The sequence below is a fragment of the Rattus rattus genome, chromosome 1, assembly GCF_011064425.1.
Source record: "Rattus rattus isolate New Zealand chromosome 1, Rrattus_CSIRO_v1, whole genome shotgun sequence".
Lineage (NCBI taxonomy): Eukaryota > Metazoa > Chordata > Mammalia > Rodentia > Muridae > Rattus > Rattus rattus.
This window is the reverse complement of record NC_046154.1, coordinates 28524975-28541767: the sequence shown is the minus strand read 5'-3', so window position 1 is coordinate 28541767 and position 16793 is coordinate 28524975. Positions and strand designations below refer to the sequence as shown.

General features: G+C 51.6%; 3 protein-coding genes across 3 annotated transcripts; all 3 read right to left on the bottom strand.

Annotated features, from left to right (window-relative positions):
- Positions 1–506: 506 nt before the first annotated feature.
- Dcdc2b (doublecortin domain containing 2B) lies at positions 507–6023 on the bottom strand. Its single transcript, XM_032897066.1, has 9 exons — positions 5773–6023; positions 3696–3747; positions 3183–3256; positions 2849–2980; positions 2422–2568; positions 2289–2328; positions 1574–1709; positions 1068–1171; positions 507–826 (listed from the first exon to the last, which is right to left on the bottom strand). Exons 1-9 carry the CDS (start codon positions 6021–6023, stop codon positions 731–733), a joined length of 1032 nt encoding a protein of 343 aa, XP_032752957.1. The 3' UTR covers positions 507–730.
- A 1168-nt stretch (positions 6024–7191) lies between these two features.
- Positions 7192–11432, bottom strand: Iqcc (IQ motif containing C). Its single transcript, XM_032897055.1, is given in 7 exon segments — positions 7192–7832; positions 7835–7970; positions 7972–8496; positions 8589–8695; positions 8871–9123; positions 10694–10837; positions 11267–11432. Coding segments are annotated over 7 exon segments (1293 nt in total). The 5' UTR covers positions 11309–11432; the 3' UTR covers positions 7192–7746.
- Positions 11433–11521: 89 nt separating this feature from the next.
- Positions 11522–16284, bottom strand: Ccdc28b (coiled-coil domain containing 28B). Its single transcript, XM_032897060.1, has 5 exons — positions 16207–16284; positions 15033–15218; positions 13088–13254; positions 12560–12980; positions 11522–11698 (listed from the first exon to the last, which is right to left on the bottom strand). Exons 2-4 carry the CDS (start codon positions 15194–15196, stop codon positions 12655–12657), a joined length of 657 nt encoding a protein of 218 aa, XP_032752951.1. The 5' UTR covers positions 15197–15218; positions 16207–16284; the 3' UTR covers positions 11522–11698; positions 12560–12654.
- Between the last annotated feature and the right edge of the window lie 509 nt (positions 16285–16793).

Here is a 16793-nt window from a genome sequence, read left to right as displayed (position 1 = left end):
GCACTCAGGAGGCAGAGGCAGGTGGGCTAGCCTGTTCACAGAGTGAGTTCCAGGACAGCTAGGGTTACGCAGAGAAACCCTGTCTTGAAAACCAAAAAGAAAAAAACATTCAAAGTATTTAGCACTGGAGACTTTACAGCTGCCTCTGCCCCAGCAGCCATCTTGTCTTCCTGCTGCCACCTCAGGCAGCTGTTACCCAGCCTGCATTACCTGACCTGCTCTAGACTGTCCGCATCCACACAGCGCCTCCTACATGGGAAGGGCTGCTGCAGTCTCAACCAGGAATGTCTGGGAGCCTCCAAGCTCCCTTACAGTGCTTTGGCTGACTGAAGGTGGGATTCGGGGAGAGGGGCTACGTCAGAATGTCAGCTGGAAGAAAACCAAGCTGGCCCTGGGTCAAATGCTCAACTGCCAGCCCCTCAAGGAAGTAGACCGCTGTGGCCAAGCAGCACTTAGCTGCAGCAAACATCTGGCCAGTAGCAGCTCTCAATAAACCTACAGCAAACAAAGCTTAGCAAATATTTTATTGTAATGAGCCTGCTCCTGAGCAGGGGTCACATAAGGAAGTAGCCTCCATAGAACTTGCTCGCCTGTGACTGAGGCGGGGTGAGGAGGCCACACCTACTGTGAGCTCAGGAGGTATGGCTTCTCCAGAACACACTGCTGAGGGCTGGGGACTAGAGGTGACTGGGAATGGTTGTCCGCAGTTTCTGTCTGAAGCTCCCAGCACTTAAGATGGTGGAGTATGGGCGGAGGTTGGGGCTACAGCTTCAGGCCCAGGCTGGTGTCGCGCAGACAAAGCCTCGTCTACTGTCTCTGCTGCCCTCTGGTGGATGTGTGGAGACATTCAGAGCTATGTGTATGCCCAGTTTTCATCAACTGCCAGAGGTTCCCAACCCACGAAAGGAGCCTACTGGGAATTAGGACGTCCCACAAGGGAAACAGGGAGCCAAGCCGGGCTTTCAGATTTAGATCCCAGTCATCAGGAAGATGTGCCCTGGAGCCTAGACGTTAGCTCAGACCTCTGCCCATCTGAAGACTTTCTGGTGACAATGTGATGGGCTTACCTGATCCACAGGCTCCTCTCTGCAGGTGTTTTCATCCTCATCCACTTCCTGAGCCCCAGCTGTCTCCTTCCTCGGGTACGGAGCCCCATAGACTCCCTTAACTCCTACAAAGAGGCAGCACTGGCTGATGCCCAGGCTGTAGGGCCCTCAGCCTTCTGTGCCTTCCCCTGCTACACCAGTTGGTTCCCCTGAGCCATGTCCACATTCTCCAGTGCCTCAGAGGAGGACAGAACTGACTCCACAGAGTCGTCCTCTGACCTCTACTGGGCCATGGCCTGCATATGCCCATGCGCACACAACAGTGAATACGGGACATCAGTAAAAGAAGCAAGGGACATTCAGGTAGAGGGGTGGCACATAACTGCTGAAGCACCCCGCTGCAGACAACCCCCAGCAGCAGCAAGGGCCACCATCCTGTCACATCAGAGGGGACTGATCTGGGTGCTTCCTAGCATGTGTAAGCACAGGTGTAGTGCGGCAAAGGGCCAGCCCCAGAGCCCCCTAACCTGATGCAAATGAGAGAGGCGGGAGCTTGCTCCATGGCTGAAGGGACTGCTGGGATCTGGCATAGAAAACCGATGGCTTAGTTTCTCTCGACTCCTTTGGAGAAGGCTGGGCTGCCTGGGCCTTGTGGCCCTGGACCTACAGATGGGACAAGGTTAGAGCTTCATATGCTGACGGTTCTCCCCTTTCTCGCTCCCCAGTCAATGCTTGAGTGTGCCCCGCTGCTGTGCAAGCTTGGGAGAGGCCATGTGCTTTCTCTACATCCTGCCTGCCTGCCTGCCTGCATTCCTGCATTCCTGCATTCCTGCCTGCCTGTCTGCCTGCATTCCTGCACTCCTCCCAGGCTGCCTCTCCAGGGACAGCTCAGTCCACACTGGCATTCAGAGATGCCCAGTGAAACCAGGCCGCTTTCCGCTCTTGGGCCAAGGCTCACTGGCTCATCTGGAAGAACAGAGGCCTGGAATAGGAGGGTAGCAGAAGGTTGAGCCCTGCTATGCCAAGTAGCCAGTTCCAACATCTAACCTAGTGAGAGGCATGTGTCACTCTGTAACTGTCCCCCTGAATGAGTCTTTTTTGCTTATGCTTGAGAACCTCAGTTCCCACCCCTGAGAAAGTCAGGGGAGGGAGGAAGAATCAGACTCAGGGCTTGCTGAGCAGATGCATGGGGTGAGGTTGGTGTCCTCAACCAGCCACTCCCCTTCACGCCTTGACACCTACCCTCTGCCTGTGGGCTTTGTACTTAAGGCCTGGAGGACACCTGCAGGGAAAGGAAGGTTAGGGGTGAGTAGAGGGGAACACAGCCAGAGGGCACTTCCTGTGACCTGTGACCCTTCACCTCAAACAAACCTACCAGCAGCCCCTGGACAGAGAGGGGCTGGGCACCAGCAGCTCCATATATGGGAGGGCTTTGAACTCTTCTTCTCCAACGGCCACATAGTAGTGGCCATTCACCAGGGCAGTCCCTGTGGACAGCGGGAGCCCCTCGAGGGTGCAGAGTCTGGGAGAAGAGGTAAAAGAGATGGTGGGTAAGAGGCTGCTTCCTATCCCTTGAGTAGGCACTAAGCTCCATCAGAGGACCTTCTGACTCTGGTCCTCTGGGCAACAGTTAACTTAGGTTCTGCCCTGACTGGAGGGCTGGTTAGGGAACCCCTCCTCTAGGGCACAGGAGGAAGTCCTGTGGAGAGAACACACCTTCCCATGGCTGTTTCATCCTGAGAAGCAGCTAAAACAGTGTTGCGCCTTGGAGGGGGTGCATTCTCCCTTGTCTCCGTACTCACTTGTGTACAGTCCCACTCTGTACCGTAGCCTTCTCATTCAGAAGCTTCAAGACCACTTCCCAGTCCTGGATGGCAGTCTGGGACAGCTTCAGACTGAAGGGGGGACTTAGCAGGTCCCCGTTCCTGAACACACTGAGACAAAGAACAATAAGGGCAAGGATCTCCAAGAGTCCCTCTGTGAAAGGGAGTCCAAGAACCAAGTGGTCCAAGAACCACCTACATGTTAGGTTTTTAATCCTCTCACTTGTGATAGGAGAAACAAAACCCCACTCCTGTCTTCTTGGCCTCAGGGAGTCACAAATCCGTATTCCCCACTCCCGAGGTTGGCACTCACTGGATATAGCAGAGGGTGTCTGCTGGCAACCACTGTCCAAAGGCCCCGTCACATGGGTGCTGAGACATGGGAGACTCCTGAAACCAAGGCAGGTCTTCAAGTCAGAAGTTCAGGACTTTGGCTGGGACTGGTTGGTTCTAACCATAGGGTGAGCAGGCAGGACCCAAACTTGTGAAGGCAATCGAGAGAGCAGGGTGAATCTGGTCACACCTTCCTCAAAGGAGCATCTGTGTTTCCTGGGCCACATAACTCCTGTCCTTTGCCCTTGGATGTCACCATTTACTTATTCCTTTGGGGACCCTGGCCTGGAGATTAGGTCAAAGGCTGGGACTGAGCCAGGGGTAATGTCCTCAAGTCCCATGTCCCAGGATAGCAGCAGGGTCTAGAGCAAGCATGATGTGCTCCCTGAAACCAACAACTCTTGCTGCTTCCAGGACCTTTCTCAAAAGTGGAGCAGTTCCAGGAGGGATGGGACAAGAGAGGCTACAGACAGTCCCCACCCCCAGGACTTACATGTTGTTGCCTGTTCTTCCCACCTGGGTATTTCCTTCCAGGAGGCAAATAGCTAAAAGGACAGATAGGCCCCAGGTCACCTTAAGGAAGTGTGAACCTTGACCAGGTAGGTTTATGCCCATCACAGCTGAGACTCTTATGACCATGGCAGGTCTGAGGAGACAATTCTGTGTAGGCCCTTTCCCTTGACTACTTTGAGATGGGTATGGTGGTACATGCCTTTAATTCAAGCACTTCTCTGGCTGGGCATTGGTGGCACACACCTTTAATCCCAGATCTTGGGAGGCAGAGGCAGGTGGATCTCTATGTTCAAGGCCAGCATGGTCCACAGCGTGAGATTCAGGACAGCCAGGGTTATACAGATAAAGCCTGTCTCAGAACAATTCTAGCACTCCAGAGGCAGTGGCAGTGGGATCTTGAGTTTGAGATCAGCCTGATCTACCTAGTGAGATCCAGGCTAGGCAGAAAGTGAGACTGAGATGGGAGGATGGAGTTTCCCCAGGCTAGCCCCTGCAGAGTATAATGAAAGATGATCTTCAGCTTCGGACCCTCCCACCTCTGTGTTCTATGTGCCAGGATTATGGGCCTACAGTAGTTACTAGCCTGGCTCCAAATTCTTTCATTTGTTCTCCTACCCCTCCCACACCAATCATCTGTTCACACTTCCTTCCTGATGCAGCCAAGCATCTCAAAGCCTCCCTTAGACGAGGACCATCCTCTGCAGCATGAGGCAATCTTCCAGTAGCTGCCCAGTACCCTAAACATCCCTCCTCACTGAAGCACTCTCTTTTTGAGCTAGGAATGTGGATGACTTAGGATCCCTGAGTACTGAGTAAGGCTATAAATCCAGGTAGATATTAGGTACACCATTGTTGAAGGCCCAAGGCAAGCATGAAGTATCTTACTATAGCCCAAAAATTCCCCGGTCATGATTTTATTTTCACTTTGTATGATAGTCAAAGCGATGACTTGTACAGGTTTACACAGAAGGTGACTAAGTCCAGACACGTTGTTCCTTCCCTCTAGTAAACTACTCCACTGAGCTCTCGGAGCAGGTATGGAAGTTAGGGCTGGGTTGGGAGCTCTCATCTCACTGCTCTTCCACTTTGGAAGACAGTGTCATCTCGCAGGGATGGACCAATCTAACAGGAGCTTTGGACACTGAGTAGTGAGCTCATTAGTGATGGTGGGATTGCAGCAGCTCTCAGGGTTGGAGAGACCAAGCCACTTACTGCCAAGCCTGACCTCCGAGCCTACATGGAGAAAGAAAAGAACTAACTCTGGCGAGGTATCCCGACCCGACACACGCCCACCCCGACACCAACACACACACACACACACACACACACACACACACACACACTCACTGCTCGCTCTTCCTGAGGATGAGTTGATTCAGCACTGGGGAGGCAGAGGCAGGGAGTTGGAGGTTGGAGGCCAGCCTGGTCTATAGAGTGAGTTCCGAGCCAACAGATGCCATATGGTGAGACCCTGTCTTAAAACAAATTTGGGGGAGAGGGGTTTGAGAGACAGGATTTCTTTGTCTATCCCTGACTGTCTTGGAATGCACTCTGTAGACCAGGCTGGCCTCCAACACAGAGATCCAACTGCCTCTGCCTCCTGAGTGCTGGTATAAAAGGTGTGTGCCTCCCACTGCCTGGCTTTAAAAACTAAATTACTGGGGCTGGGGATTTAGCTCAGCGGTGGGCGCTTACCTAGGAAGCGCAAGGCCCTGGGTTCGGTCCCCAGCTCCGAAAAAAAAAAAAAAAAAAAAAAAAACTAAATTACTAAACACAAACAGCTTTCAGGAAGACATCCAATTTACAGAATTCTGCCCGTAGGCTTGTCCTGGTTGTGATGGACATACACCTTGGTAACAGAACTTAACTCTGAGTTACAGCTCAATCTGTTTGCTTACATAGCCTCTGGCCAGTTTCTCAGTGTGCTCCTGCACTCTGGTAGTGTACAGTCTCTCCCCAGGCTTTGGAAAAATATTAGCCTGTTGACCTGAAGTACTAGATGCACTGTTAATCCCACTGCCCTCCCCAGGCGCTCAAGCCAGCCCCCACCCACTCACTGGATCTTGTGGAATCGTTCAAAGCCAGCAGCCACATACTGCCCTCCGTTCTGTAAGTCAGCCAGGTTGGTGACAGGGTGGCCATCACTAAGTGTGTAGAGGGCACGTACAGCCAGTGGGGCTTGCACAGCTGATGTCACCTCATAAAGGAAAGCCTCCATGGTGGGGTAGCGGCGTTGGGTCACCACCAGCTGGTGGCCTGGAAAGAAGGGGTCCCCATTTCGATACACCAGTATCCTCTTGGCTGCCATAGTGTATCCTCACTCTCAGACACAGAGCTGTTGCCAAGCAACTAAGCCAGGGCTGGGAGATGTGCCAAAGGTGGAGTCCTGCCCTCTTATCCAGGAAGGCTGCAAGCACCTTGGATGGGAGCGTTTCCCTGAATTCAGGGTCTCAGACGGGCCTCATAGCAGGATAGGTGTGGTCACTTTTTCACTGACTTTGCAGTGAAAAACTCTAGCCCTTGTTCAGCGTGGTCTGATGACATTATGAAAGGAAGAGCTCGGGCTCAGTGAGAGAGAGATGTCCATCTTGTCCAAGGTTTGGGCTCCTTTAAACAACTGAGACCAAGAGCAACCAGCCTGGAGCCTGTTACCCAAGGAGGATGGCTAGTTCCCTTGGCATTGATGCTAGCTGGTTCTGGGGATGACACTCCCATGTCAGTGGGAGGTGAATCAGATGGCCCAGAATCTGTCCTGGTCAGAGGCAGGAGATAAAAGGAGACAGGCTCGGAACTTTCCCAAAGCCTGTTCTGACATCCAGGTAACTAAGGAAAGCATCAAGGTATGGTATGTGGACTGGGGTCAGTTAATAGCAGCCAACGGAAGCCTCACTGAGTGGTGGGCAATTTACAGACTCAGCACCACTGATGGAACAAAATTTATCTGGGGTAGGCAAGAATGCCCAGCGAGAAGCTCTGAACTCTTTTTTTCTTCAAAATATTATATATATATATATACATATATGTACGTACAAATGTAGCTGTCTTCAGACACACCAGAAGAGGGCATCCGATCTTTCAGATGGTTGTGAGCCACCATGTGGTTGCTGGGAATTGAACTCAGGACTTCTAGAAAAACAGTTAGTGATCTTAAATCACTGAGCCATCTCTCCAGACCCTCAAGAAAAACTTTTATTCTCCATGGTCCTCTCACCCTACCATCCCCAAGAGAAGGTGAAATTTTGTAGCAGGTAATAAAAAAAGGAACATTATCTCAGGCCGGCACCAGCACGGAAGGCCATATGGCACGGCAGCCATCTTGGTCTGCCAGACTTGACAGACCCTCTGGCCCAGAGCTCTTGAACTGTCTCCACCCAACTCGCTAAGTTCCCTTGGCAGGTCACTGTCAGGCTAGTCCCATGCCCCTGTGGTTATAGTCACAATTCCCAGTAACCCAGCAAAATCAAAACTCTAGAGGCTTGTAATTTATCAATCAGATTTATATCAGTAAATTCTCACCCCACAAAACGTCCACACAATAAACTCAGGGCTAACTGATATTGACAAACTGCCCACCTAGATAAGACAAATTGTCCTGTAATTACCCATCCTGTATAAGGTTCATAGCCACCTGTAGCTATTTAAAGCCACCGGATCTGGGTCATCCTTCTCTCCTCCTCCTTACTCTGTCCCGCCTCTCAAATTCTCAGCCCGCTTGCCTTTTTCACTGCCATATTTTGTGCCTGCAAATAGACATCAATCCACAAAATTTGGTTTAAGTCACAGGCAGAAGAGAAAAGGGCGTGTCTTCCTTCTCTCCTACTGTACCAGCTCAGCCCTGCAGCTGCTCTTAGCCAGACAGCTACCAAAGGCAGAGGTGGGGCCAGGGAGGCAGGACAAGGGCCTGCTTCCACGTCACTTTTCATAGCACCCCCTTCCTTTCCTGGGTCCCCAGGGTTGCCTGCTGGTCCTGCTTTCCGTTTTCTGCCCTTCCCCCAGGCCTGTCTTGCGGAAGCCAAGTTCTCCAGTGCTTTTCATTTCCACTGCAGAATCCGTGCCCTCCCACCCTTCTAGACTAAGCTCACTGCAGACCCATGGCTGGAAGCCCTAGCACTAGGGGCTGGCTCTTGGGTGGTTTGGTCTCTGTGAGATCCAGGCTACCATGTTCCTGCCCTGCCAAGATCTCATCCCAAATCCTGCGGCCTTCTGAGATACTCAGATCATAGGGCCCGGCGCTCTGGCCAGTCAGCCTCTTTGTAGCTTGGCTTTCTGGAATATCTGTCCTCAATGTTTAGATTTTCACTGAGAGTGGGCAGCTGGGTTTCAATCTTTCCAGAATAAGAACTCCTCAACTTGAGGTCCCTAGGAGTCTGATCTTCTAGGAGTTTCAGCTGCTGTTGGGAGGTTTCATTAAAGGGCTGTCCTCCACGGTCTGGGCCTTTGGTGACCCTGACCCCTCCAGCCTGGCTCTCTAATGCTGTAGGCAGCTGTGAACCAGAGTTCCGATAGAGTTCCCCGCCTTTAGCCCCAGCAGTGGCTTTGCTTGTACTGGTCATACTGTCTGGGGGTTTCTGCGGCTGCAATGTGCCCTTGTGGCAGGAATCCTCTGCATGATGTGGCTCTCCTATGACCCCGTCTCTATAGGATTGGTTGTCCAGAACGCAGCTTGATTGCAACCAGGCCTTCTCATAGGCCTGTCCCCTGTGCTTCAGGCACATCTTAGTGGGCTTGTCTCTGATCTGGCTTGCTTCTGGGGATCGCAGTGTTTGCTTGAGAATCAGGTACTGTTAGGGAAGATCAGAGGCAGGCTTGCTCAGGCTCAGCAAAAGGCCCCTCCCCACCCTTGAGTTCAGAGAGGGCTCTCAGTCAGTCCTACCTCCTTCCGACTGTTAATGGCCTGCTGTAGCCACAGCAGCTCCATGGCCAAATGGTTGCGCTGCTCCTGGAGTTCCTGTTGTGTCTGGGACAATCCTAGATCTGTGACTTCAATGAGGAAGAGACATCCTTAGACACTGGGAACTGGGCTAGCCCTAGATACCCTTCACACTCTCAGACAGAGAAGAGGTGGGGAGGGTTGCGACTCAATCCTTTCGTGGTTCGTGGGAGGCTGGGACCCAGAGGAGGTCAGGGGCTTGCCCTGATCTAGCTGGATCCATACCTGCACTTTGCACCTTGGAGATGGAGGGGTCTCTGCTGTTCCCCTGGCTGGCTTTCCTGCCCTGCTCAGCCTGCGGCCAGGCGCTGTCACCTCTGCAAAGACTTCCTGGCTCTGCTGGGTTCCTGTCTGTCTTCCTCGGTACCATCTCCTCCCAGAGGAGCTCTTTTTCAGAGTCTTTATGTGGGGAATGGCTCGATAGTTTCTGCTCTGGGTTTGGTATTTTCTCTGCTTTCCAGGATCGATGAGATTTTGCCTTATGAGAATTTAGAGAAGTATGAGAATCGCAGGGCTAACCCCACCACCACCACCACCACCACCATCACCGGTGTCTGGAAACCATAGTCTAATGGGCAAGTGGGTAGGATCAGGGATTGGAGTGTGAGGAAGTCAACCTGCTTTCTCTTCCAATGGCTGATGTGTTTATAAAGAGAGGGGCGATATGTCCTACAGAGGTGTAGTCAGGAGTGGGGGAAGGGGGTGCCTCAGTGTAGGTCTGTGCTGAGTCATCCCTTCCTCCTGAGGGTCCAGCCACATGTTGGTATAGTATAGAATAGAGTTTATTCAGGGTATAGGGAGGGGAGCTAAGAGGGTCATCAAGCAGAGAAAGGGGAGTGAGTAGAGAAGCAGAGGCCAGCCATGAGCACCTGGGGAGAGAGGGGGAGCAAGGAGGGGGAAGAGGAAGAGAGTGGGGGGGCGGACTGGGGAGATGGGTCAGTGGTTAGAGCACTGACTGCTCTTCCAGAGGTCCTGAGTTCAATTCCCAGCAACCACATGGTGGCTCACAACCATCTGTAATGGGATCTGATGCCCTCTTCTGATGTGTCTGAAGACAGCAACAGTGTACTCATATAACTAATCTTAAAAAAAAAAAAAAAAAAAAAAAGCTGCCCTGTGCATAGGCATGGAAAAGCAGCATTCAAATATAGGGTTGTCAGATTTTTTTTTTTTTCATGTCTTTTTTTTTTTTTATTAAAGGTTTATTTATTTATTTTATGCATTCATACTGTAGCTGTGTTCAGACACACCAGAAGAGGGCATCAGATCCCATTACAGATGGTTGTGAGCTACCATGTGGTTGCTGGGAATTGAACTCAGGGCCTCTGGAAGAGCAGTCAGTGCTCTTAACCACTGAGCCACCTCTCCAGCCCCCCCGCCCCCTTTTTTTTTTTTTTTTTTTCTTTTTTTCGGACCTGGGTTGTCAGATTTCTAAGCACACGCTTTTCACAAAACACACACACACACACAGATACGAGAGTGAGGAGGGGGCAAGCAGCCCCTTTTATAGTGAGTGTGGCTGTGTGTGTGTGTGGGGGAGCACATACCTGGCTGTTGGCCAGGCAGCTGTGGGGGGAAGCTTGGACAGAATGCTAACAGTGACTACTGAGGCTTTTGGCAGAAAAAAATGAGTTTCTGTCTGGGTAGCAGCACACACATCTTTAATACAAGCACCTGGGAAGGCTGAGGCAGGAAAACTCATTGAGTTCAAGGCCAGTCAGGGCTACCTAGTAAGGCTCTGTGTCTGCAGACTTTTGGAGCTTGCTGGAGAGATGGCTCAGCAGTTAAAACTCGTTCTTTCAGGGGACCCAGTTTCAGTCCCTAGCACCCATATGGTGGTTCACAGTTATAACTCCAGTTCCAGAGGGTCTAATGTCCTCTTCTGACCTCTGGAAGTGCCAGGCATACATACAGTGTGCAAACAACAGGCACGACACCCTCACATAAAAAAAAAAAACCAACCAAAAACCTTCAAAGTGGGGAGTCCCACCATCCCCCGGAACCCTACAGCAGGTTCTCCTTTCCTTTCCCGCTGCGGAGTGTAGTACCTCTGGGAGAAATATGGGCTTGGGAATCCAGCCCCCAGTCCACCGAAGTGTGCTGACGTCACCCTCAATCTCCTCTACAATTGCCTCATACTCAGCTCGAAGGCTCTGGAATTGACGTCGGACCAAGAAGCCCCGGAAGCCGGCCTAATGTAGAGAACGAGTGGAAAGATACCTCTTAACATTTTTAGAATGGGTGATCTTGGCTAGTACTGTCGTTTTGTGGTTGTTGGCAGGTGGAGAATCAAGCCCAGGGCCTTGCACGTACTGGGCAAACACTCGGCCTCTTGAGCCCAAAGGGAGAGAGATCTTTGCATCCTGAGGGCTGCCAGAGAGAACACGGAGATGGGGAAGGGTTAGGCGACTATGTTTTGGAGCTCTGGGAAGTGAAGAGAAGATGCTGAGCTGGACCCTCATTCTCGATTTAAGGTCCTCTTATCTTCCCTAGCCCCGCCACAGCTTCGCATTCTACAGTGCAGTGCAGAGGGCGTGCGGGTAAGGGACGACGTGTGACAGCTGCATCTCGCCGGGAGGTCCAGCCCCTGACCCCAGGACCACTCGCAACTCCATCCCGACCTGCAATGTAGACACCTTTCGAAGGAAGAGATCGGGATCCATCTTGTCGCTAACCGCCCAGCGCTGTGCGGCACACGCACGCGTGCGCTTGCGCGGTGAGTCTTCAGGCAGCGCCGATCCTGGGCATGCGCAACAGGGCCCCACACGCCGTCTCTAGCGTCACAGGCGGATTCGCGCACACATCCGGGTCCCGTTCGAGCCGCCCCTCCCCATCCCAGCGTCTGGCACATTGAGAGCAAGGAGAACACCGAGGAGTAGCTTTTCCGTTTGTTTAATTCCAACCAGTGCCCCCGACCTCATAGCACCTAGGGAGCTCCCGAATCCGTAAAAAGTCACAGTTTGAAGAGAAGAGAGAAGCAGAAGAGTCCAGGCAGCACCTATGCGGCTGGCTGCTCCTCAGGCTCAGCATTCTCTGCCAAGTGCAGCTTCTGTCTGTGCTAGTCAAGGACTGTGACGCTTTGGACCTGTGTATCCATGTGCCTTTCCACCCTGTACAGACTCTGTGTGTGTGCGTGCGCGCGTGCGTGCATGTGTGTGTTTGTGTGTTCAGGGCCACCACACCAGGGCACAATTTAAGGATTAAGAGCTGAAAGGAGCCAGATGTGGTGGCATATGCCTTAAATCCCAGCACTTGGGAGGCAGAGGCAGGGTGGATTTCTGGATCTCTGAATTCTTAGGCCAACCTGCTTTTTTTCAGGACAGCTAGGGCTACACAGAGAAACCCTGTCTCGAACCCCCAAAGTCCCCCTCTCCACCCCAGAAAAGGCTGAAAGGGCAGGAGAACATCAGACAAGCTTTGCTATGTATCCTAGGTATCCGTGTCGGTTTCAAAGATTTTCATCGTGTCAGGGTTTACACCTTGAGACAAAAAAAAAAAAAAAAAAAAAAAAATCAAAAAATCAGTGTTTAAACCATACTCCCTACATGTATTTTCCTCTCCTCTCCTGCCCCGGTTTGTTTGTTTCTTTAATCTTGGCTGTCCTAGAAGTCACTATGTAGATCTGGATGACCTCAAATTCAAAAGCTCTATTTGCCTGCCTCTGCCTTCCGAGTGCTGGGATGGGATTAACCACACCTGATGCATTTTTCCCTTAGAATTTGGGAAATTCCACATTCCTCCTTATGTGGGAGCAGTTTGTGGCTAATTCTGAGTCAGCAGGACGGCAGGGGATGGGAATATTTGTCATGTGTGACTATACCTAGAGGCAGTGAAGGAGAAACTGATTACCCGCCCCTCATGTCTCCCTCACCTGAGAGGCACACCAACCTCATTAAGCCTCTTGAAAAGGATACATGGAATTGCTAAGGTCTTCCAGCTGTCAACAGAGGGAAAAGGAGGTTTATGTCAGGGGACCCGGAACAAACCTGGCTGCTCTGGGGAAGTCCTACTAGTGAAGCTTGAGGAGCCCACAGCTCTTGAGTTCACGTACCCTCAACTTTTCACTGGGAGACTTGGGAGCTCTGTGCCCTCTCCACCCTTGGTGTCCCCAGGATCCAAACCAGACAGCTCTATGACCCACATTGCTAAGCAGCTGGTCCAGGTTGCGGTCAGCCATTGTCTTCTTCTGCTCCTCAGGCAAGCCTTCTGTGACCCCATCCTCTTCCTCTTCCTCGTCCTCTTCTTCCCCACACACATCTAGGCTGAAGTGCAGTCTGGCCAACTTCTCCTGCATCTCCCGAACGTGCTCCAGCTGCTCGAAGGAACATTCTTTCCCTGGACAACTCTTGAGTTTAGGAACCAGCCTGCGACCCTAGCCCTAGCCTGCCCCCACACCAAGACCCCCAGCAGCACCCACAGAACTACCCTGTCCCTGGACTTACCAAAGGCCTGCAGGCGGCCTGAATGGAAATCATTGAGCAAGTTCAGTAGCCCTCCCTCCATCTCATAGACGTCTGTCACTTCAGTCAGGAAGGAGTGTTGCAGGGGTGTGCCCGCAGCGCCGCCTCCACCTCCAGCCAGCACGGGGCGGCATTTCTCCTTGCCTACTCTGAGTGAGGTAGACATGACCATGGTCATGGGTGTGCCACATCTCTCTGCACTACCGCATCTGTCCCACCCACTCATCAACACAAACAGATGTTTGCTCAGGTCCTGCCCTGAGCAGCGGGATAGGTTAAGGGAAGGAGCTAATGAGGGAAGAAAGGAAGAGGGCAGAAAGAAATCTGTTTCCACAGATGCTGTAGCCGGAGGCCTACCTGCAAGGAGACTGGCCGGGAGCCCAGGAAGCCCCTAGGACTCTGGATAGGTCACTTGTCCTTGGCCTTTAGGGAGTCTCTTCCTTTACTGCCAATGAAGCACCTCCCACCAAAAATCTTCCTGCTTTTCTTGTTCTGTTCCAGAAACTGTTCTGAATTTTCCATCTCCTTGCAGGCATGGCTCTGGCTACAGCAGGGTAACACACTCTTGTTTCCCCAGAGTAACCGTGAACACGCCAGCCAGTTGGGCCTTCCTTCCTCTTTGACCGCATTTCCTACTATTCTCAAACAGCCCTGAACTTAGGATGAAACCTACTACAGCCATGCCAGGACGGCTGGCCAGGCAGATGGTATGGAGTCCCACAGAGGACACTGTTTTGTTTAGAACAATAGGGAAAAGAACACATTGTATTTATGGAAACAAAAGTGGACACAGGGTAGGATCCAAATTATTTTTTGTTTTGTTGTCTTGAGACGAGGTCTAACTATTCAGCCTTGAGTGGCTCAGAACTCACTGTGTAGTCTAAGTGCTGTCCTAATAGAGATCTACCAGCCTCTGCCACCCAACCCTAGGATTAAAGGCATTTGCCTCCATACTTAAATACCAAAATTCTTTTTTTCTTTTCTTTTCTTTTCTTTTTTTTTCCAGAGCTGGGGACCAAACCCAGGGCCTTGCACTTGCTAGGCAAGCGCTCTACCACTGAGCTAAATCCCCAACCCGAACACCAAAATTCTTAACATTGACTTTTTTTTTTTTTTTTTTTTTTTTTTTTTTTTGAGGCAAGGTCTCTTGTAACCCAGGCTAACTTCAAACTCTCTACATAGCCAATGATCTTTGACTTCCTGATCCTCTACCACCCAAGGGCTGGGATTGTGGCCCTACACTGCCACTTCCAGCCAGACTCCAATTGTTTAAAAAGAACTGAGGAGAGAACTTAAACGGGCTAGGGAGAAAGTTCAGTGGGAGAGCACTTGCTGAGCGTGTGGGGTATCTTGAGTTCAATGCCCCAGCATTACTAAAATAAAATGAAATTAAAAGGAAGAAATTGGGGGCTGGAGAGATGGCTCAGTGGTTAAGAGCACTGACTGCTCTTCCACAGGTCCTGAGTTCAATTCCCAGCAACCACATGGTGGCTCACAACCATCTATAATGAGATCCTGTGTGCCTGAAGACAGCGGCAGGGTACTCACATGCATAAAAGAGGAGGAAATCGTTCCTCAGGTAGGGAATAATCCCTACACTCCTACAGCTGTTCTCGCCAGTGTCTTTGCTTTTGTGGCTCGCAACCTTTTCAGTCTTGAATAACCTCCCCTCTTCAGTGTCCAGCAGCCTCCTCTCATGCTCACACTCACTTCTTCTCCTCAGAGATACAGCCTCACTCTGCGAGGTTCCAGGGAGTCCCCGGCTTTTCTCTCCGTGTACTTGACACGCACTGAGTCTACATCACCAGTGCATGGGGAAGGCATCATTTGCTGCTCATCGGTGATGTCTGAAGACCCCCCCCCTTTCCACAGTGCTTAGCCCATAGCGAGAGTCTCCATGCTTGCCAAGCACCCCCTCCTTACTCACCTCTTGAACTTGGCTCGCTGCTTGGGTGACAGCAAATGAGGGAGTCCCAGGGCCAAGGAGCCACTATGGCTGGTGGGCACAGGGACTCTGCGCAGTGTGCCTGGGGCCTGGGCTGGTTGGGTCAGACAGGGCTTAGGACTCCGTTTCTTCTTTTTGTCTTCCATTGGGTGTTGTCGGACCTCAGGTCTGGGAAGGAAGATAATGAGGGGCAAAATCATCCCTTCACTGAGCACTCCCTTTGATCTGAGAAGGGATTTCACATGTCCTAGTCCAGCAGTCGGGAGCTCTGTACTCTTGTCTGTCCCATGCCAGCCTGCTGCTGTCCTGTGGCCAAGGCCAGCAAAGCCCCTTCTTCCTGAAAGCCTCGTCTGCCTGCCTGAGGGGGCTGTGTTGGACCAGGGTCATCGTGCTGTTTTCCTGTCACTGCAGCCCAGAGCCTGGGGCTGTACAAGATGCTCAGGAGGTGACTAGGGGAGCCAGCTCAGGATCAGGAGGGTCATCACTGTACAACAGTCTGTGTATGACAGACACTAACACTGCAGGAGGTAAAGTAGCGGCACCTGTGAACACCCTACCGTCAACCACATCAACCAGGAACGGCCAGCTCATCATTTCCCTACTGGCCTTTCTCTTGTGCTTCACTTCATCTACACATGCCAAGGATGCCCACAAGTTCCTGGGACAGCTTCTAGTCTCTTCTTTTTCCAGTTACAAAGTCTTTGGAGCTAGACCTCCAACAATGTCTCTAACTGTGACTGGATTGGCTTAGCCTGACTCCCATGCAGCCCCATCACCGTGTCATCTGGTCTGCTGGGGTCCTCTGCAGGGGGGCTCTCAGCCCAGACTGTTATCAACCAGCTCGATCACTTTACTTCCGAGATGGTGACGGTGATGGTGGAATAGGTACATAAGCGGTTAAGCCCACAAGGAACAGCTGGGTGGCATCAGTGGGGCTGGGGGTGGGGTGGTGGTGGGAGACAGGGAACTGTCTCTCCGTGTAGCAGCAGGGTGACCCAGTAAGTGACCTGATGGAAGTGGCAGCCAGAGTGACTGTGATCAGCCTGGAAGATGTGTCTAAGGAATCACTCCGTTCTCCATTCCGGCTTCAAAAACGAGCATCAGGTGCGTTACTCCCCCCTACCCCCCTTCTCACACACCTTGGGGTTCTACTGACCTGGAGGTCTGGGGTCTGGAGTGTAGAACAGTGCTTCTTTGCAATCTCCCTCCACCCTGTTTCCTCTCCTCTGTGGAACCAGAGCTGGTGGGAGCTAATCGGGCTGGAGGTGATTTGCATTTAAAGAGAAAGTAGCCCTCTTTGGAGTCGCCGGGAGCTCAGTGGGAGGAGCGTCCTCATATTGATTTAACAGTTCCTCTTACCTACCTCCCACATGAACTAAGGGAACTCTGTTAGTTGCGGGATATGGATTTAAAATTACTTCCTTCTCTTGTCACGCTTGGAGGGAATCCCTTACAAGATGGTGGTGGCTTTGTTTGTAGGCGGGGAATGATGGGAGTAGATCAATGTGTGGGCATAGGCGACGCAGAAATATATAAGATAAGGAGCAGGCGCCAGAAGAAACAAAGACAATCAGTATCCAAGCGCCCTGTTAAGCCCTTTATGTACATTTAATCCTTATAATCCTGAGACATAATTGTTATCCCGATTTCACTGAAAATAACCAGTCGTCATTCCAGGGCAATGTCACTGTCCCGTAACATCCAGACACTCCTAGCCTGTAAGTGCTTTTGAATTGACTAGAC